The following is a 20,988-nucleotide window of genomic DNA, read 5'->3' on the forward strand; positions in this document are numbered from 1 at the left end:
CCTCTCAGACATACCCTCACAGACAGAGATAGACTTAATATATATCTTTCAGTTTCCCGTACCTGAGGGATACCATCATATAACCAACGTTGTCGAGATATCTATTGATTGGGAGACCAAAGTAATGTTTAAGGGCGAGGTCTCGGGTCTCTCAATGATGGAAATAAATTGGAAGAAGACCCCAAACGATGATCAGACCCATAATGCCTTGACATTGATTAGTATTGTCCATTGACATATGTAGTCAATGACTATTAGAAACAAGATCTCATCACAGCAACAAACACGTCATTGAAGAAACAAACGAGATCTGTCCACTCAACACTTCATTCCTTTTGTTGTTGTTCATGTGGACATACTTAATAATGCGTCTTTCGTATTAACTGTTTGATGACTATGATCAACATTATACCATCCATTGTCAACGTTGATTCCAAACAAGCATTGGGGCTGGTAATGATTACATGTATTATTGGTCTCGAAGTTTAATGTGTAACCTAATCAATATAAATGTCTTGTTCAAACATTGATAGATTATGTCATCATTCACCTATTGATTATCATCGTTGAATAAGTGTTGACCATACATACTATCAACTTATGTGATGTTGATGATTACCCGTTGTATTGATGACCTGCTTGCGTTCCAAAGACAAAGAAAAGGAATGCGACTCGATCACATGATGAGTGAACTCATGTGTGCCCATTCCATCGAGAATTTCATCTTGGAGGTGGGTGTGGTGTGTCCTCGAAACAAACACTTGTCAACATTGTGTGTCTGTCAAGTTGCCTTTGCAAAAAGATGATGTGGAGTATTGATTGTCACACAGCTACTGATTATGAATCAGTCAATAATGATTAAGTGGCAGATAACTATATATACTACCATGGTATGTATAACAATCAATCAATTAAATCAATCAATCAACTAAATCAAACCAATAATAATTATTTGATCAAATAATCAATACTATCAAACTATAATAATAATATGAATCCATTACTTGTCCGCGTTTCAAGAGTCCGTCCAGCCAACATTATCCAACTCCAAAGAGGATGTGGATGGGGATGGTGGGGAAGATATCACAGATGTATGTATTATCATTTATTGATCAATCAATCTTTTCCAAAAATATCATTTACTAACCATCAATTAAATTAAAGATGACCCACAAACTGAACAAGCAATCCAAGAGTTCAAGGAGGATGTATACAAGTTCAAGACCAACTTGAAGGAGTCAATGAAGAGACATCATGATTGGCATCAACAGAGAAATGATGTCCTCAAGACTGAGTACAACAATCACCATCGTGATTGGTTTGGAAGGGATGTCGATTCAAACATTGCTCGCTCCCCAAGCACCGTGGTCAACGAGACTGGCTCAGCCTTTGAGGTCGAGATCGAGCTGCCAGGCATCAAGAAGGATGAGGTCAAGATCACATTCTCCAAGGACAAGTTGATCGTGTCCACTGTCAAGGAGGAGGCCACCGCCACCACCTCTGCTGCTGACGCCGGTGCCAAGAAGTCCAACAAGAAGTTCTACTCCAAGGAGATCCAATTCCATGAGCAAGTCAACTTCAAAAACATCAAGGCACGTCTCGAGGATGGTATCCTCTACGTCACCGTGCCCAAGGAGTTGGTTGATCAGTCCATCACAATCCAATAATAATATATAAATATTATACAAATAAAGAAAGAGATACCAAATTTGGTTCAATGTATACATACAAGGGATCAATCAATGGCATGATTGATTGACCCTGGTTTATAAGTTCGTCGGTCATATATATATGTGTGAGTGTCGTTCTCTGGAATGATTCCAAGTTGAATGAATGATTGATCAATTGATCTTCTTGACAATTCCAGTGATGGATGGTGAGGGCGTGACTGTGGATGTGGAGACGGGCGCGACTGCACTAGCCTTCCGACTGTTTTGATAGCGTAGACACTCACTTAGGATGATCAACTTGATCAGGATCTTGAGACATACGAGGCATAGGTATATGAGTACCAGTAGCACGCCGCCAAACAAGACGGATACTCCAGACACTGGGATGAGTCGACTGAATATTCGCACAATCACAGTTGCCAGCGGGAATGGGATGAATCCAACGATGCTAGTAATGCCCCAAGAGCTCTCGGTGAATGATCGACTTCTTGAGTCAAGTATCGTCTCCATCAGAATGTTAAAGAACTTGCTATATATGTTTGGCGGGATCTTGTTGAACTTGGTGATGAACGCATGTTTGATGGCATCGACCAACATCTCTGCGCCCCACACCGAGGCCACAACCACCATCATATTTAGAACAAAGTCCTCATTCAAGTCCCAACTCAAGTCGCTCAAGTTCTGGAAGAATATGATCGCCAAGTAAATGAATATCTGGAATCGTTCCACAATATCTAATGAATGAATGGAGGTGTAAGTGATGAATGCTCGTCAAGACAAAGGTCGGGGCCTATCTTACCGCTACACGATATCTGGAACAGGTTCTCCTTCTCGAATCTCTTGAAGACTGATCCTTTGAGCTCGACAAAGTTGTTGGACATTATTAAGGTGAGCAATGAGTTGTTGTAAGAGTTGATGGCGACATTGAGTGTGATCACTTGTGTGAATAGGACAAGTGAGTGTACGCACACATAGCCAGTGCACACCAGAGTGTGAGTGAAGGGTGCCAGCATCCTTCGATCAGGCATCACCTTTCCAAATGGTGTAATCTTTGCAATCTTGGCGGGCGTGCCACCTGTGGTCGATGATGGTGCGGCGGGTAGCGGACTCGTCAAACTGACCGACATCCAATACAGTGAGTCAAAGATGTCTTGACCAAATGAGCAGCATAGCTTGTCCAACACTTCGAGCACATTGAATATGATGTACAGTTTGATGACGGCCTGTCCACGAATGTGATGATAGACCATCGATGAGTCAATGACGTTGAGGAATGCCAATGATATGCACCAGATAAAGAATCGGAATGTATCATATACCTGTGTTGGTGTCAGTCGGTATCTAGTCGCGTGATGGGTAGTTAGGACAAGTTAGCTAGAGTCGCGTTGAGGCGAGGATGGTAACATACTTTTTGGAAAATGGCAAGGCGCACAGCTTGAGGAGGGTGATGATGATACGAATGGGGAAGAAGGTGAAGAGGTAAAGAAAGTGCTCGAAACAGATAAGGAAGCCAAAGGAGAGCAGCTTCTCGAGCTCCCAAGGCACGTGGACAAAGTTGTACACTTGCTCTCGTTTGAGTGTGTCGTCCACATTGACTGGCATGTAGTCTCCGAATATCTCATCCTGCAGGTATGTTTTGAAAGACCATGACTTGCTTTTGTTGTTGTGGCAGCACTTTGTTTGTCGCCGCCGTTGCTGTTGCTGCTGTCGCTGATGTCAAAGTTGATGATGAGCTTGATATTGATGAAGATGATGATGCGCCATTCTGATGCTCATCATGAGCCGCTGATATGTTAAATGGTATTGGAGCCGAGGTATCTGTCGCATGATCATCTTCATCCGATTCCTTTGGACGTGTGATCTGCTGGATGCTCTTCAATGGCGTAACTGACCTGTTCCTCAACTTGGGTGTCTCTGCTCTACTACTACTGCTCCCACTAGCACTAACAGTGTTCTCTATATTGCTGTTATTGTTATTGTTGTTGATGTTGTTGATGATATTGATGTTGTTGATGCTTATCTGTTCGAGCTCTTCATCGTTGACTGTTGTGTTGGCGCCAGTGTTGACGCAGGGCGATGATGCAGAGATGGTCTTGAGTAGATCGGATGAGAGTCGGGGAGAGTAGACTAGAGGTGATATAGATGGTAGGACATGATTCATATGATCCAAAGAGAACTGTTCATTGTTTGGTACTATTTGATGATCCTTCTCGCTTTCCTTCATTGGCGATGCCTCAAGGCTATGTATACCTTCCTCTGTACATGTTGATGTTGTAGATGATGATGAAGTTGATGGTGATGTTGATGATGTGTTTGGTGAAGCGTCCTTGTGATTGTTGTTGATATTGTCAGACAATGAATGAGTCAAAGACATTGGCGATACATGTTGATGATCCTTTGTTCTTCCGATGATACTATCGCTCACACTGCCTCTGTTCTTGCCATTGTTATTTCTTTTGTTGTTGCAATTACTACTGTTGCCACTACTACTGTTGCTGTTGTTGTTGTTGTTGTTGTCATTGTTTGGTACCATCGTTGACTCGGATATCAACTGGGTCATTGATTCAGATAGGGCGTAGGGTATGTGAAGTAGAGTCTTTGGTGGATTGTGATTAGAGTATACTACCTCTGTCAAAGGTGACGAGTCCAAACTCGAGTTGTTGGATGCAGGTGACTCATCCATCTCATTCACTTGCATATCAATATAATCCAGGACTCTTGTGTTGTTCTTCTTCTCGGATGTTTGAATACTGACTCCCTCATTCCTTGGGTGACGCAGCACCAACTAGTGTGTTGGGGGTAACTCAACAAACTTTGTATTTATGGGATGTCCTTCATGTATCCGATAACTTCAAAGAGATAATGTCCATGTTGAACATGCATCATGTCGACCGAATGGTGAAGGAACAATCAGATGGTCATTGGTCAATGTCATACGTTGAGTTTCTAAGATCTTCCGTTCTTTAAACAGGCGCCTAGACTATCAAGGCAGAGAAAGGTATTCTTCAACTCCAACATAAGTACGCATTCAATAACTAAATCAAATAATATCTTGGTATTGGTTTATTGATTAGCTATTCCTATAATACCCATCAACTACATTATGTGTCTAGTCATTCATTCAATTCATTCAATTCAACCAATGGTTAAGGAAAACCAAGACAAGACAAGACAAGACTGGTCCATTGATATAATATCAATAAACAGTTTGTTTATGTTTATGATGCTATGTTATTATTACCAAATCGAGAACATAATCAATCTTCTATCTATCTATCTTGATCCTCAGGGACATTCTACGATAGTGAACCGTGCCCTCAACACTACAAGATTGTTTGGAATATTTGATTGATAGACAAGATAGTCAAGAATAGGCCATGAATCACCTGTCTTTGTCTCTCGAACCACAGAAAGACTCAATGTTCGCTAGATTGTTCGGTCTCGCGCCCAAGACCAAACTACAGATCAGGTCAAGCATCACCCCACTCGAACCCTGTTGGCGGGGGCTGCAAATGGTGGACCACACACTCCACTCGAGTTGTTTGTTGTTGGACGACGTCCTTTCTCCCTTCAAAGCACACAAGAACAAAAACAACAAGAAACAAAACAAAGTAATTCCCAAAAAGTGATAAATTGATAGGTTGTGAATGAGTTGAGGAGGGTGTGAAGATTGCCCTCCTTTGATGTCAAGTAAGGATGTCATCAACAATTAGTCACTAACAAGGCTACACCCCCACGTCCAGCATACCAGGGCCATCATTGAATTATTATTCGAGTTGTTCTTGTTGGCACGACAACAGCTTGCTTGTCCTTTAGTTTTTGGGGATTGTTGTTTGTTGTTGGGTGAATGTCGACGAACTCTAAACATGGGCATACCATTCAACTTGACTTTGATTGAATACAAGACTGGACTACTACCTTGTTGTACTTTATAAAATTCTTGTTCTCATTATCTTCACATAATACAAATATTTATATATATTTGTATTCGTCAAGTCTAGACTAGGTTTAGTTGTAGGTACACACATACAATCGAGTAGTTGAATATACTTTGGATACCATACAGACAATGTTACATTTCATTTGATTGATCATTATCATTGGTATTGGATTGGCATTGGTGATGCCCATTCATTGGACCCATCCACACACCCAAACTCAATCAACCACTTTCACTGTTCCGCTCTCATATCTGATATCCACGATGCCAGATGACCAATGCTCTCTCTTTCTCGCATTCATTCGCTCGCTCAATCACTCACCCACCATACAGTGTTAATCATATTTGTTGGACGGGTGATGGCAATGTGATAAGGCGTTGAACCCGTCCAGGCCCGACACAACTACCTTCGCTCTCTCACACACTTATCGATTCATACACACACACACACTTTCCCAACTGTTTGGACTCAAACACAAACACAAACACAAACACACAAACACACACATTGCACTGACTTGCAAAGTGCCAGTCACATTGCAACGCCATCTCAGTCCTCCACTCCAGTGTTCTACTTCGTCTATCTCCCACCAAGCTTTACCCAACGCCCAATGATCACACCTTGATCGCACGTACCCAGTTTATTTGCTTTGGACGGGCACTGATCTAGAGCATCCTTGTTCTTGTTATTGTGCTCCATTCATCAGTCACTTCGTCCTCCAGTCCATCATCATTATCATTAAGTCCATAATTCCAATCCATTCATCAGATGTTTGTTTCTTTCTTTGTTTGCCTGATTGACTGACTGATTGATTGATTGAATGATTGATTGCTTGGTCACATCATCGGCATCTATATCACCCATCGTCATCAACAATTATTATTATTATTATTAATATTATTTATTTATTAGATTCACACATCTACCCTGTATTATTATTATACCCATAACAAACAGACTCTTCTTCTTTCCCTCAACCAATCAACCAAACACACAACCAATCAAACACACACACACACAACTAACCAACTTTGATCAATCGAACCATTCATTCATTCATTCATTCATTACCACCCCAACAAGTGTGGAGCCACATCATCAACCGCAGTCGACTGGCAAGCAACAACAAATACAGTAACAGGTGCCCCAATCAATAACCTCGACTGATCGAAAGAGGATATTCCAAGTAATAGTGTATATAGCGGTTTAGTACTAGTAGTAGTAGTAGTAGGGTTGTATTCCTATTGCCCTCTATCTATACACATAATACCATTATATAACTTTATTCTCAACATTACTTTTTATATATATATATCTTGTATTATAGTATCAATATATATAGCATTATAAGATAACAACAACAATAATAATAATAACAATAACAATAACATGTATTCAAAGTCACAGTCAACATCACCAAGTCGTCAGCATCAAATGGATGACCCATTGCCAGCAGGTCTACCTTCATCTATATCAGCCCCCTCACTACTATCGATTCAAAAGTCAGACCAACCATTCAAGTCAACACCAACTAATAGTGGTCGAGAGTCAGCACATGTAAAGCATAGAAGTGGTGGTAGTGGCAGTGGTAGTGGCAGTGGTAGTGCAGGCAAGGCAAGGAAGAACATATATAATAACAGCAGCGGTAGCAGCAGTAATAACAATAGCAGCAGTAATAGCAATAGCAAGCATAATAATAATAACAAGTCAGATTATAAGCAGTCTGGCTCATCATCATCATCATCATCTTGTATTTATAGTAACACTCAACAACAACAACAACAACAACCGAGATATAATGTCAGTGGCAGTAATAGTAGCAGGCATCATTCATCTCGTAGGAATAATAGATCAAGTGTTGACAGCATAACTACTCTCTTGGATAAGTCGATATCGATATCATCGGCAGAGACAGTACAACAGCAGCAACAACAACAACAACAACAACAACAACAATCATCAGCATCAGCAACACCTGAACCACAACCACAACAATCGCAATCACAACAAACAACTACAACAACATCATCGTCAACAACAACACCAACTATCAATGATGAACAAGCTGGTGGATCAACATCGTCATCAACTTCAATGGCGGCCGCATCATCTAGTGTGGCCGACGTTGCAAAGAAACAAACATCGACTATTGACTTTAATCCAATTGTAATGGATGAAGAGTCGCTCAACTCTTATGTTCCCCTGCTCCAAACCATTGCCTCGCAGATTGAGGAGCGTCTGGAACCGGTCGAGTCGATCGTCCTGGACGACACGGCCGACGCCTACGCAATCTTTGATGCCGATCAGCTGCCCACGATCTCAGTGTTCCAATACCTGCGTCGCATCCTCAAGTACACGACGTTCAAAGAAGAGATATTCATCATGTCTGTGATCTATCTCGACAGACTGAAGCGGTTGGTGCCGCCATTGCAACTGCACATTCTCAACATCCATCGTCTCATTCTCACCAGTGCTCTCCTTTCCTCCAAGTACCAGAATGAAAAGGTGCTGAGCAACGGATACTACGCCCAGGTTGGCGGCATTACCCATGATGAGATGAATGCACTGGAGCTCACACTTCTCGATCTCTTCCAATACAACCTCTTCATTTCCAAAGAGGAGTACGACAGTTACCTAAACTCTGTTCAGCCAGCACTGGATCACCTGTCTCAGAGGCAGGCTATGGCCATTGCCAATGCACAACAACAACAACAGACGACAACCACATCCACCACTACTTCACCTTCACCATCACCATCGCCACCTTCATCATCAGGTGGAAATGGGGGATGCCAGGAGTCATCGCCAATGCCATCACCTCCTCATCCCAATCCAAACAATGCATCATCGACTACACCTCCACAATCATCCAAGACACATAGCAACAATGATAGGGCTTTCCGACAAAAGTCCTACAGTAACAACAACAACAGCTTTGCCCAGACAATCCATCGAGCAAGGCCACTTCACAATGCCAACTATAACACTTATCCACAACCTCAACATATAAACAACCATCACCATCAACAACAACAACATCCAAACATATATTATAACAATAACAACAACTATATAGACAATAACAACAACAACAATTATAACAATATTGTATATCAGCAACAACAACAATACTATCCAATGTACCATCAACGATCATCAGAAATGTACCATCCGCACGGCCAGCCTGTAACCGGACATGGTGGCGCTGCAGGATGGGTGTACTATCCAAACGCTCCGTACCCTGCGTACGACCCATCGTCCAGATACTAGAGTAGAGTGGACGATACCAAGACGAACGACAACGACAACGATAAAGAAAACTACTACCATTACCTTTTTGCAATAAAGCAATGTGCAATCCCATGCAAGGATTGCTGTATTTATTGTAATTAAATACGATTGATTGATTGATATTGGATTGAGTTAAAGTGGTAGAGATGCACAGCGCGCACCAGGAGGCTTCCTTGGCATCGGGCGCTCATGACTGGCTTCGTTTATTCTGGTACTCCTTGAGCGCTGCTCCATAATCAATCTCGGGCATTGCGCCGGTGGGCGCAGCATCCAGGTCGACATACTCGCGGATACCGCGAGGGTCGGCTGGTGCCACGGGCACATTGCGCATTGGGGCTGCCGCGGGGTAGGGACGGTATCGCACGCCGCCAGCACCCTGCATCACACCTGCGGGCTGTCCGCCTGGGTTGGCCACAACAACGTTGGGCATCTGATAGTTGCCGCGACGAATCTGGATGGGTACGGGGAGGGGCAGGCCGCGTGTCCTCAAGTTAGGGTTGGCAAACATGGGTGCGACGCCAGGATACACCTGTCCGCCCATTGCTGCCATGGTCTGGTTGGCCGCCATCATTGTGGGGATCATCTGTTGGAGTGCCATGTTGGGGTCCCATGGTCCATTCCATCTTGGTCTTGGTGGCATTCCTGGCATCATTCCACGTTGATTCTGATATAGCAGTTGCTGTTGTGATGGCTGGGTCAATCTCCTTGGGTCGGAGAAGTAGTTTAAAAAGAATTGCTCAGCATTGCCCTGTTGTTGGATGATTGAATGATTGGAATGAGTGAGTGATTCGTTCGCTTGAGTCTCATCAATTGAGGCGCCATGTAATTACCTTCTCCTCAGAGTCCTTCTTCAACTCCTCTGGGTGCTTGAGGTTAATGTGCTTCTTGACATACTCTGCACCCTTGAAGAGCTTGGCGCACAGAGAGCATCTATACTTCTCCTCTTCGATCTTGAAGGTGTTGATGTCAATAAACTCCTCGGCGCTCTTCTCGGCCGCCTGTTGGCAAGTGTATTGTTCGTGGTTGAGTATCTTGGTGATCTTTGCTTTAATGTTGTTGTCCAAGTTCGTAACCCATACTTGGTCTATGTTAATGTTAAAGGGTGATAGGGATGTCGTGTCAGTAAAGTACGCTGTTGTGAAGGACCATCCAATACATACCAGAGTCCGACACTTTGGAATCGATGTCCATCTGGTCGTTAGATTGATCATTGTTGTTTTGTTCGTTGGCGTCGTCTTCTCCAACGGACATTGTCGATGCTGGTTTGGTTGATGTGGTAGTGGAGTCGTCGCTGCTGCTTGGCAGTCGTCTAAGATGGACGGAGCCACACTTCCTCTCGATCTCGTCCACGTCGTTGTACTCCTCCGAGCAATAGTAGCAAAACAAATGCACATGGCGTAGATAATGGATCATCTTATCTAGTCGCTCGATCTCCTGTTTGGTTTGATAGTGTCAGTCATAGTTGGACAGTTGATTGATTGATTGATGATCAACAACACATACAGGGAGTGATTCGTATCGCTCATCAGACAATAGTGGGTTGTCCACTATCTCACGATCTTGATCCAAATGCTTGGCCATGTTGATGGCCTGTGCCAAGTCTATTGATATCCTCTGTTCGCTCGATGCAATCTTTGGCGATATCCTAAACTTCTTCTGTGTGTCCTGCACCTGCTTGTTGATTGTCAACAGCAAATCAAAGTCCCTCATCTATATCCATTGATTGATAGAGTCAGTGATGGATGTTGATTGATCAAATTAACAAATGAACTAACTAACCTTTGTTCCATTCAACTCCTTCAGAGCCCTTAGGGAGTATTCGCTGGACTTGAAGGTTACCCATCCAAGTCGGTAGAACATCTTGTATTTCATGGGCTCGCTGAGCGTCAGCTTGACCACGACGTTGGGCTCCGACTCGGTGCCAACCTTGTTGAGCACCTCTAATAATTCCTCTTTTGTACATGTTGGTGAGATGGCCTTGATAAATAGTGTGGCGTTGTTCTTCTGCTGCTGTTGTTGTTGTTGTTGCTGCAGCTGATGTCCTGATGATGTGATATCTGTCTTGTCGTCGTGATGGTGATCGTCGTGATCGTGATCATGATCATCATGGTCATGTGTGTCCATTCCATCCACCATCTTCTCGCCATCCTTCAAACTCTCGTCCTTTAATGCCAGTGAGAAGTTATGATTCTCTAAATTGATTGATTGATTGATTGAATGGAGTGAGTGAACATGCTCGCCTTTGTGATTGATAGAGTGAAATAACATACCATCAGCCAACATGGACTTAAAGGTTGGCAATCTAGATTGTGCAAAGGAGATCTTCTCCTTCTTCTTCCTGACGAGGTAGACTGGGTCGTACTTCTCGCGGAACCATTCCTCGGTCTGGTGGTCCTTGAAGAAGAGACGTGCCTGTCGCTTGGCAAACTCCACCTTGTACTCCTCGTACTTCTTGTCGGCATCAGTGGGCACGATCGAGTCGTCCTGGTAGTCCAGGAACTGCTTGTATGTCTTAAACTGTCCGTCGAATATGTCGCCTCTCTTTGGTGGTCGTCTCGTCAGCTGTGCCGACTTTGACAAGTCGCGGCTGCTGTCGGTCATGTTGATGTGATTGTCCTCGCGGCCATTCCTCGGGGGTGGGATGCCTGGCATCGAGTTGGACATCTGTCTTCCATTGCTGCCGCCACCAGCAACACCACTGCTGCTGTTGTTGTTGTTATATTCGTTGCCCCTGTTGTCCATCCAGTCCTCCCTTCTCCTCCTGTTGTCATGTCTAAAGTCTCTGGGACTCTCGTCGCCACCACCACGTGGACCGCCACCACCGCCGCCCCTCTTGTCGGGGGAATGATCTCTCTTTCTTTCTCCGCCACGGCCGGGCGAGTGTCTCTCGTCTCGTCTATTGTCGCGACCACGTCGTCTATAGTTGCCCCTGTAGTCTCGATCACTATCGCTGTCTGAGCTCTCTCTGCCTGGTCTCAGAGGTCTTCCAAACTCATCAAGTTGTTCCTCCTCCTCTGGTGCACCAGTAGTAGTCTGTTGTTGTTGTTGTTGTGTTGTATTGCTCTCTGTTGTTGTTGCAACTACACCATCACCACCCTGCTTGCTTCCATTGCTACTGCTGCTGGTTGTGCTGCTATATCTTGGTCTATGATGCGAGTCATCATCATCATCTTCCCATCTTCTCTCCATTGTTTTTTGTTTGTTTGTTTGAGTTGTGTTTGATTGATTTGAGTATGTTAAAGTTGAGGTTGAAGTTGATTGATTGATCGTTCGTTCGTTGTTACAACTTCTTCTTATATTCAATTTGACTATATTAATATATGGTATAATAATATATATTAAATATATATAAATAAATATAATGAAGGTGAACGTGAATGAGATGTTGCTTTGCCCGCCTTCACTTCATTCAGTTGAATAATCAACAACATTCATTCAAGGTTGACAACCCCACACGCATCAAAACAACACCAACATCAACAACAAAACAAAAAATTAGATTTAAATATTAAAATGAACTTCGTCATGTAGTGATGTGATCAATCCCAATCTTGCAATCTCAGTCAATGTCAACCAATCAATATTTAGTAATGAATGAATGTTTCAGAGTAGGAGGAGGAAGGTATAACACATTTATTGAGGAAGTATAGGGGAGTATTCCTAAATATAACTGTGTTCCAAACGATAAAATATCATTATGTCTGTGTTGTAATGTAATGAATGATTGAGTGAGTGAGTGAGTAAGAGAGTCCCAAAGTCTTTGCTGATCGATAGATCATCAATCAATCACTTACCCAACTTTGCTCTACAATCTCCTTGACCTTGCGATTATATTCTCTCTTATTCTCCCTGAACAACCTTGCCGACTCTGAGTTGGCAGGTGAGTTGGGGTTTGGATCGCATAACAGAGACTGAATTGAAGTTAAAATGGCGGCGATATCATAGATTGGACTCCATTGGTTCTGCAAAATATCGAGACAGATTGCACCGTCTGTGTATACGTTTGGATGGAACATCTTTGACAAGAATCTGACCTGAGGTGGATCGTTTGGATACTCCTCAGAGAACTGTAATGATAGCTTAAACGTACCTCCTTCCCACGGTGTGTCCTCTGGTCTGTTGATTGTTGATTGTGGTTAGTATAAGTGACAATGAATGAATGACAATGACACTCAGTGTCATCAATTGAAGTTGACTAGACATACCCAAAGATGACTGCTTGCCATTGTAATATATTGTTCTCCATTGGTGCTCCACTGATACCTGCGGGTGGATCATTCTGGAGTCTCTTAAAGTCTCTCATCAATCTTCTTCTTGCTGGAGTCGACATTATTGATTTGTTTGTTTGTTTGTTTGTTTGATAGTTACAAAGGGGTATATATATATATGTTATATAAAGGTATATAAATAATTGTTTGTTTGTTTGTTTGTTCGTTCGATATCTATAATGTGACTGTATTCTATTGTTGTTGTTGTTGTTGTTGTTGTTGTGTTGTTGAACAAATAACAAGTTATTAGTAAGTTATAAGACTTTGAGGTTAATGTGTTTAAGAGCAGTTGGTATTTACAAGTTTTAACTTGATTCTGTTGTTTGTTCTTCTAGAAGTTCGAGAGAGATAATACTGTTGTTTAAAAGGCAGGTAATATATATATATGTGTGTATGTGTATGTGTATTAAGGTAGTTGGTCAAAATAAAGAAAGTACTTGAAGTCAACACAACCCTCAATTCTACCTTCACTTGTCTTCCTGTTAATAAAAATAAATAAAAATGAGATGCAAGGGGGGAGTATTCTCTCTCAATGCTCAAAACAAAGAGGAAGTTCGCCTAAGACTCATTAAAATGGTTCAATTTCTCACTCGTTCGTCTGTTTCTCAAAGATCGAAAGACGACAACATTTTTTGTTTTATTATCTTCAGTACCTATCTTTATTATTACATTCATATTAATACATATATCTATGTTATAATGGACAAACAACAACAACAACAACAACAACCTATATTATTATCATTCAAGTTCAATGTCCATGCGGCATTGATCACACTGCGGAAGTTTATCGAAACAACTCAGACTCAGACTCAATGTTATGCACCTTTGAACAAGTTGTTTCAGAAGAGTAGTGAGTCATTTACTGATGCCGATAGATTGTTTGCATTGGATCAGCTGGCATCAATAATGATGACCGTTCCATCACAGACCATGACAATCGCTCACCTCTTCCGACCACTTCTCATTGATCTCGTACCAAGATATCTGATGAAATATACCTACTCACTGTCAACCATTGAGCCGTTGACATATATACTATCCATGATATTACCAATCGCGCCTCAACTACTTGGGTATGTTGAATTTCTTGAGATGCCATATGACAGCTGATCACGTGATCAGTTGTCACGTGATCGATCGAGTCACATGATCACAAACAAAATCCAACTAACATCATTCCGTTCCAATTCCCTACCCTTACCCTCGCCCTTGCCCTCGCACCATAACAGAATAACTATTCAGTTCTATTCAAGTCAACCTTCGATATTTGAACGACTGTCATTCGTACAGGATATGGCGGAGGAGAATGAGGATAAGTGGATACAACTGGTACAGACAGGTTATCGCCTGCTGTGCTTCAATCAGAAGGTGTTCAGCTCGTTATGGAACTGGGCACCATTCTTTTCACTCGTGGAGTTGGGCAGTGGCCGCATCCGATGGTATGTCATCCAGGCCATGTCCATGGTGCTCCGCCTGCCCGACAAGAACGTCCAAGCTCTCAAGCCATACTACCAACAATATCAACATGAGATAATGTATGTATTATTGACCATGATCCCGCTGGAGATCACATTCTAACTCAGTCCATGCGCGCCACACATAGGGAACACGAGAAGGAGATACTGGACTTTGAGAGATCATTGCTTTTCTTGAATAGCAACAGTGATCTGTGCATTGTTGACGTGAACCAGGGTAGTGGTGTCGACTCCACTACCACCTCTTACTCAAAGTGTTTGGTACAGAGTGACGACTTGACTCCATCCATCGTGGACGTGTGTGGAGTACTACTATTCAAGAAGTTTGCCAATGTTGGCGCAGTCATCAATCAATCAGCAACATCATCAACATTAACATCAACAAACAAGTCATTATCACAACAACAACAACAACATCACTTGGTTTATACAGAGACAGTATGTAGGAATCTGCGCAGTTTGGCAATTTCCGTCGGACTGGGCAGACCGATACTCATGGAGGGTGTCACTGGTGCCGGTAAGACGACACTAGTTAATGAGCTGGCGGCCCTCACCGACAACCACAACATCATCAAGATACATTTGGGCGACCAGACCGACTCCAAGGTGCTGCTGGGCACCTACGTCACGTCGGACGTGCCGGGCGAGTTCAAGTGGCAGCCTGGTGCACTCACACAGGCCGTCAGCCAGGGTCGCTGGATCCTGATCGAGGATATAGACCTTGCGCCCATGGACGTTCTCTCGGTGCTGATCACACTGCTCGAGAGCCGCACACTATTCATTCCCTCACGTGGTGAGTCCATCGAGGCGGCCAACGGCTTCCAGTTGTTCGCCACCCAGACTCTGTTTGCGGGCCACTCTCGCGAGCAACACAGCAACATCCTCAGCCATCTTTGGACTCGCGTCGTTATCGAGGCGCTTACACCAGCAGAGATGCATCAGGTTCTCCAAACCCTCTTTCCACATCTCAAGCCCATCATTGCCAAGTTCATCGACACCTTTAACCTCTTGCTCAAAGTTGTCAACGGCCAATCGATTAGCAGCATTGTTAACACAACCCCCAGCCTTAACAACAACAACAATAACAACAACACATCTGGTGGCGACGTGTCCATGGTCGACGTGTCCAATGTAGGCAGCGCCGACAAATTCCAGATATCGACCAGCAGGTTCATCTCAACTCGTGACCTGCTCAAGTGGCTCAAGCGATCCAACCAGCGTCTGATGAGCACCAAGCTCAACAACGTCACGTCCACCGTGCAGGAGGTGATCTTTGTCGAGGCACTCGATTGTTTCTGCTCCATGGTGCCCAAGAAGGCCCTGCGTCTGCGTCTGATGGAGGTAATTGGCCGCTGCTGGGACATCAACACCGAGCGCGTACAATACTACAATGAACTGTACAAGCCAACCATCCAGATCACACCCGACTCGCTAACCGTTGGCAGGAGTGTTCTGGCCACGATGAGCGAGCAATCAGACTCGGTGAAGTTGGGCGGCTCGACCAAGAAGTCCCGTGTCTCTGCCAGCGCGTCCACCACACAGCACTCGGCCACCTCGGCCACCTTTGCACACACAATCAACAGTCTTCGTCTGATCGAGAAGATCTCCATCTCTATTCAGTTCAACGAGCCCATCCTCCTCGTCGGTGAGACCGGCACAGGCAAGACATCGGTCGTCCAGTACATCGCCGACCAGCTTAATCAGAAGTTGGTGGTGCTCAATCTCAACCAGCAGAGCGACAGCTCCGACCTGATCGGTGGCTTCAAGCCAGTCGAGATGCGTCTGTTGTGCGCGCCACTCAAGCAGCGCTTCGAGAACATGTTCAAGAAAGCCTTCTCCGAGTCGACAAACAGCGCATTCCTCGAGAAGATCCAGACCAGCTTTGCCAATCGCAGCTGGAAGACGTTCATCTCGCTGCTCAGCAAGGCTGTCAAGACGGTGGAGAAGCAGCTGAACAAGGATAGTGGTGGCAAGGGTGCCGCCGCGGCTGGCCAGGGCAAGAAGTCCCTGCGTCCAGAGGAACGCGAGAGATGGAAGCAGTTTGCCGCCGAGGTGGCCAAACTCAGCACACAGTTTGAGCGATCAAAGAGCAGCTTTGCATTCTCGTTCGTCGAGGGATCACTCGTCGACGCCATTCGCAAGGGCCACTGGGTGCTACTGGACGAGATCAACTTGGCCACGTCCGAGACACTGGAGAGCCTCAGCGGTCTGTTTGACGGCGGCTCGCTCACTCTCACTGAGAAGGGTGAGGTCGAGCCAGTGCCACGCCATCCCAACTTCAAGGTGTTCGCCTGTATGAACCCGCCCACCGACATTGGCAAGAAGGACCTGCCCCCAGGCACCCGCAACCGTTTCACAGAGTTCTACGTAGACGACCTGGACAACCGTGCCGACCTGTGTCTCGTCGTCAAGACCATCCTGCACGAGCTGACGGTCCACCCACCAGTCGATGAGATTGTGGACTTTTACCTGACAGCCAAGAAGGAGGCGTTGGTACGTCTGTTGGACGGTGCCAATCAGAAGCCACACTTCTCTCTACGTACACTATCACGTGCACTCAACTACACCAAGCATGTTGCGCCATCCTTTGGATTCAACCGTGCACTCTACGAAGGTATCAACATGAGTTTCCTCACACAGATTAACCGAATGTCCTATCCAATTATGGAGCAGATCATCCAGCAATACATTCGCAGAGGGTAAGTCCACTACATCAATCACTCACACTTCCAAACACTCACTCACTCAATCAATCATTCCAATCAATCAATCAGTGATGCCAAGGTGTATAAACAGCCTTTGCAGAGACCATCTGAGAAGCATATTCAGATTGAGCAGTTCTGGGTACAGACTGGTGATTTGGAGCCGATTGTTCCAGCGCACTACATTCTCACACCATCGATCAAGACCAATCTGAACAACTTGGCAAGAATCCTCGTCAGCAGGAAGCATCCAATCCTTCTCCAAGGACCAACTTCAAGTGGAAAGGTATGAATGAAACACTCCTCCTCACATCCTGGAATCATTCCATACTTACTCAATCAATCAAACATAATAATAGACAAGTATGGTAGAATATTTGGCAATTAGGACTGGACACAGGTTTATCAGAATCAACAATCACGAACATACTGATCTTCAAGAGTACCTTGGACAGTATATCTCGGACGACAAGGGAAAGCTTGTGTTCCAGGAGGGTATATTGGTGGAGGCAGTGCGCAAGGGATACTGGGTCGTGTTGGACGAGCTCAATCTCGCCCCATCAGAAGTGCTCGAAGCACTCAATCGTCTACTTGATGATAACCGTGAGTTGTACATTCCAGAGACCCAAGAGATTGTCAAGCCACATCCAAGCTTCATGTTGTTCGCCACACAGAACCCACCCGGCCTGTACGGTGGACGTAAGGTGCTATCACGTGCCTTCCGCAATCGTTTCTTGGAGCTGCACGTCGACGACATCCCCGAGAATGAGCTCGAGGAGATTCTGTCCAAGCGTTGCCGTCTCCCACCCAGCTACTGCAAGAAGCTGGTGGCCATCATGAGAGAGCTGCAGCTCAATCGTCAGGGCGCCAGCCAGGTGTTTGCCGGCAAGCATGGCTACATCACATTCCGTGACCTGTTCAGATGGGCAGAGCGTAACCCCTCGTCCTACGATGAGTTGGGCGTTGCCGGCTACATGTTGCTGGCCGAGCGTCTGCGCAAGGAAGAGGAGAAGGCTGTGATCAAGACCGTGATCGAGAAGCATCTCAAAATCAAGATGGACATGGACAAGATCTACGACTGCGCAGCCACTCCAGAGTTTACACGCATGCTCGAGATCCTGTCAAAGGATCTGCCAGCCAGCGTCGGCTATCTCGAGAAGATTGTGTGGACTGGCGCTATGAAGCGTCTGTTCACTCTGGTTGGGCACTGTCTGCGCTTCAAGGAGCCCATCCTACTTGTGGGTGAGACAGGTTGCAGCAAGACCACAATATGCCAGCTCTACTCCCTGCTCACAGAACAACACCTGCACATACTGAACTGTCATCAGCACACTGAGACTGCTGACTTCCTCGGAGGCCTCCGTCCAGTTCGTGGACGCGACCAACTTTTGTTGCGCTTCAACCAGGCAGTCGACCAGCTGGTCCAGGCAACTGGACTGACCCTCGACACGACGATGCAGCCTTCCGACCAGGTCAAGGCCATCGCCGCGGCCACCCCCGCCGACTCCCCTCACGCAGCCCTAGCTCAAGCAGTCGAGTCCGCATTCAATCAATATCAGACATTGTTCATGTGGGTGGATGGCCCATTGGTCGAGGCCATGAAGGATGGCCACTACTTCCTAATCGACGAGATCTCCCTGGCCGAGGATGCCGTGCTCGAGCGTCTCAACTCAGTCCTCGAGCCTTCGAGACTCCTTGTCCTAGCCGAGAAGGGTGGACTCGAGATCGAGGAGCATCGCGGCCACGATCAGTTCAGGATCATGGCCACTATGAACCCCGGAGGCGACTTTGGCAAGAAGGAGCTCTCACCCGCCATGCGCAACCGTTTCACGGAGATCTGGGTGCCAGCAATCACATCGCAGCAAGACCTGTTGCAGATCATCAACGAGCGATTTGCCGCACCAGAGTTGCAAGCATACTCTGCTCATATGCTGGCCTTCATCGATTATCTTGGCCAAGTTCAGCGCAACAAGCGAACGATCAGTTTGCGTGACATCCTTTCGTGGGTATCGTTCATGAATCTGGCTCGCGAGAAGCGTCTGCTCAGCCCCGCCCAAGCCTACATACACGGCGCCTGCCTCGTCCTGCTGGACGGCTTTGGCATGGGTGCAAACTCCACATCCGAGGCGGATGGCGTGCGTCTGCGCCAGCTCTGTCTCGTCAAGCTGATCGATCAGATTGAGGACGAGCAACAACGCGAGGACCTGCGCCAGTACTTTGCGCTCGAGTCCAAGCAACCAACAAGTGGCGGCGTGCCAAGCTTCATCCACGCTGACAGGTTTGGAATGGAGCCATTCTTCATCCCAATCAGACCAGACCGCGCCACCAAGATCCAGTTCTCTCTGACCGCCCCTACAACATCTCGCAATGCCACCCGTGTGCTCCGTGGCATGCAGTTGCCTCGCGCCATCCTCATCGAAGGTTCGCCAGGTGTTGGCAAGACCTCGCTGATCACAGCCATTGCTCAAGCCTCTGGCAACAACGTCGTGCGTATCAATCTGTCAGAGCAGACCGATATCATGGACCTGCTGGGCTCTGACCTGCCAGTCGAGGGTGGCAAGGGCGGCCAATTCGAGTGGCGTGATGGTATCTTCCTCAAGGCGCTACGTGAGGGTAGCTGGGTGTTGCTGGACGAGCTCAACCTGGCCTCACAATCAGTCCTCGAAGGACTCAATGCCTGTCTAGACCATCGTGCCGAGGTCTACATCCCCGAGCTGGGCCGCACATTTGCCTGCCATCCAAACTTCCGTGTGTTTGCCTGTCAGAACCCCCTGCATCAGGGAGGTGGCCGCAAGGGCCTGCCCAAGTCATTCCTCAACCGTTTCACCCAGGTGTTTATCGACGCGCTCGACTCCAACGACCTGCTGTTCATCACTGAGACCATGTTCCCACAGATCGACCGCACCATCCTTGAGAGAATGATCGAGTTCAATCGCATCCTGTTCCACGACTCGATGATCGACGCCAAGTTTGGTCGCAAGGGTGCCCCCTGGGAGTTCAACTTGCGTGACATCTTCCGTTGGTGTGAGCTGGTGGTCAAGGACGCGCCAGTCCTCGCCAACTTTGGTCGCTTCGTCGACCTCATCTACCTGCAGCGCATGCGCACTCGCGAGGATCGTCTCTACATCAAGCAGCTCTACAACCGCCTGTTCCCCGCCAACCCGATCGACTTTGACATGGACACTCTGCCACACCACGCCATCACTCCCGACTACATCCAGATCGGCAAGGCAATCATGCCAAGACGCGTGGACAATGGTGGCGGCGCTGGCTCAGACATGTCTCCAACCGCATCAACTCACAACCTCATCATGCTACAGCGTCTGCTCAACCCACTCGAGGCCATTCTCAAGTGTGTCGAGCTCAACTGGATGAGTATTCTCATTGGCCCAACCGCCACATCCAAGACGTCGGCAATCAGGATGCTCGCAGACCTCACAGGCAACACCCTGTTTGAGTTCTCAATGAACAGCGCAGTGGACACCACCGAGCTACTTGGTGGTTTCGAGCAGGTGGACCTGGTTCGCCATCAGAAGCGCATCACCACCGCCACCAAATCACTCATTGACTGCATCAGTGGCGATATTCCTCCTCAAGATGGATGGTCGCGCCAACAACACACCACGTGACTGCATTGG

The 20,988-nt window shown here is 46.0% G+C and overlaps 6 protein-coding genes across 6 annotated transcripts; 3 read left to right on the forward strand and 3 right to left on the reverse strand.

Moving 5' to 3' along the window:
* Positions 1-991: 991 nt before the first annotated feature.
* On the forward strand, positions 992-1,667 carry SAMD00019534_011490 (hypothetical protein; the record flags this gene model as incomplete). The annotated part of the gene is made up of 2 exons (XM_012903116.1): positions 992-1,091; positions 1,165-1,667. The coding sequence occupies 2 exons, from the start codon at positions 992-994 to the stop codon at positions 1,665-1,667; spliced, it is 603 nt and encodes a 200-aa protein (XP_012758570.1).
* Positions 1,668-1,844: 177 nt separating this feature from the next.
* On the reverse strand, positions 1,845-4,368 carry SAMD00019534_011500 (hypothetical protein; the record flags this gene model as incomplete). Its single annotated transcript, XM_012903117.1, has 3 exons — positions 1,845-2,404; positions 2,470-3,011; positions 3,563-4,368. Coding segments are annotated over 3 exons (1,908 nt in total), but the record flags the coding sequence as incomplete, so codon positions are not given.
* A 2,677-nt stretch (positions 4,369-7,045) lies between these two features.
* Positions 7,046-8,881, forward strand: SAMD00019534_011510 (hypothetical protein; the record flags this gene model as incomplete). Its single annotated transcript, XM_012903118.1, has 1 exon — positions 7,046-8,881. One exon carries the CDS (start codon positions 7,046-7,048, stop codon positions 8,879-8,881), a length of 1,836 nt encoding a protein of 611 aa, XP_012758572.1.
* A 208-nt stretch (positions 8,882-9,089) lies between these two features.
* Positions 9,090-12,091, reverse strand: SAMD00019534_011520 (hypothetical protein; the record flags this gene model as incomplete). Its single annotated transcript, XM_012903119.1, has 6 exons — positions 9,090-9,650; positions 9,733-9,986; positions 10,063-10,336; positions 10,406-10,612; positions 10,682-11,094; positions 11,173-12,091. The coding sequence occupies 6 exons, from the start codon at positions 12,089-12,091 to the stop codon at positions 9,090-9,092; spliced, it is 2,628 nt and encodes an 875-aa protein (XP_012758573.1).
* A 593-nt stretch (positions 12,092-12,684) lies between these two features.
* SAMD00019534_011530 (hypothetical protein) lies at positions 12,685-13,205 on the reverse strand (the record flags this gene model as incomplete). Its single annotated transcript, XM_012903120.1, has 2 exons — positions 12,685-13,018; positions 13,108-13,205. The coding sequence occupies 2 exons, from the start codon at positions 13,203-13,205 to the stop codon at positions 12,685-12,687; spliced, it is 432 nt and encodes a 143-aa protein (XP_012758574.1).
* A 1,261-nt stretch (positions 13,206-14,466) lies between these two features.
* SAMD00019534_011540 (hypothetical protein) lies at positions 14,467-20,979 on the forward strand (the record flags this gene model as incomplete). The annotated part of the gene is made up of 4 exons (XM_012903121.1): positions 14,467-14,708; positions 14,777-17,347; positions 17,423-17,636; positions 17,710-20,979. 4 exons carry the CDS (start codon positions 14,467-14,469, stop codon positions 20,977-20,979), a joined length of 6,297 nt encoding a protein of 2,098 aa, XP_012758575.1.
* Positions 20,980-20,988: the final 9 nt, after the last annotated feature.

This window comes from Acytostelium subglobosum (assembly GCF_000787575.1).
Source record: "Acytostelium subglobosum LB1 DNA, scaffold: scaffold2, whole genome shotgun sequence".
In the NCBI taxonomy this organism is placed as follows: Eukaryota; Evosea; class Eumycetozoa; order Acytosteliales; family Acytosteliaceae; genus Acytostelium; species Acytostelium subglobosum.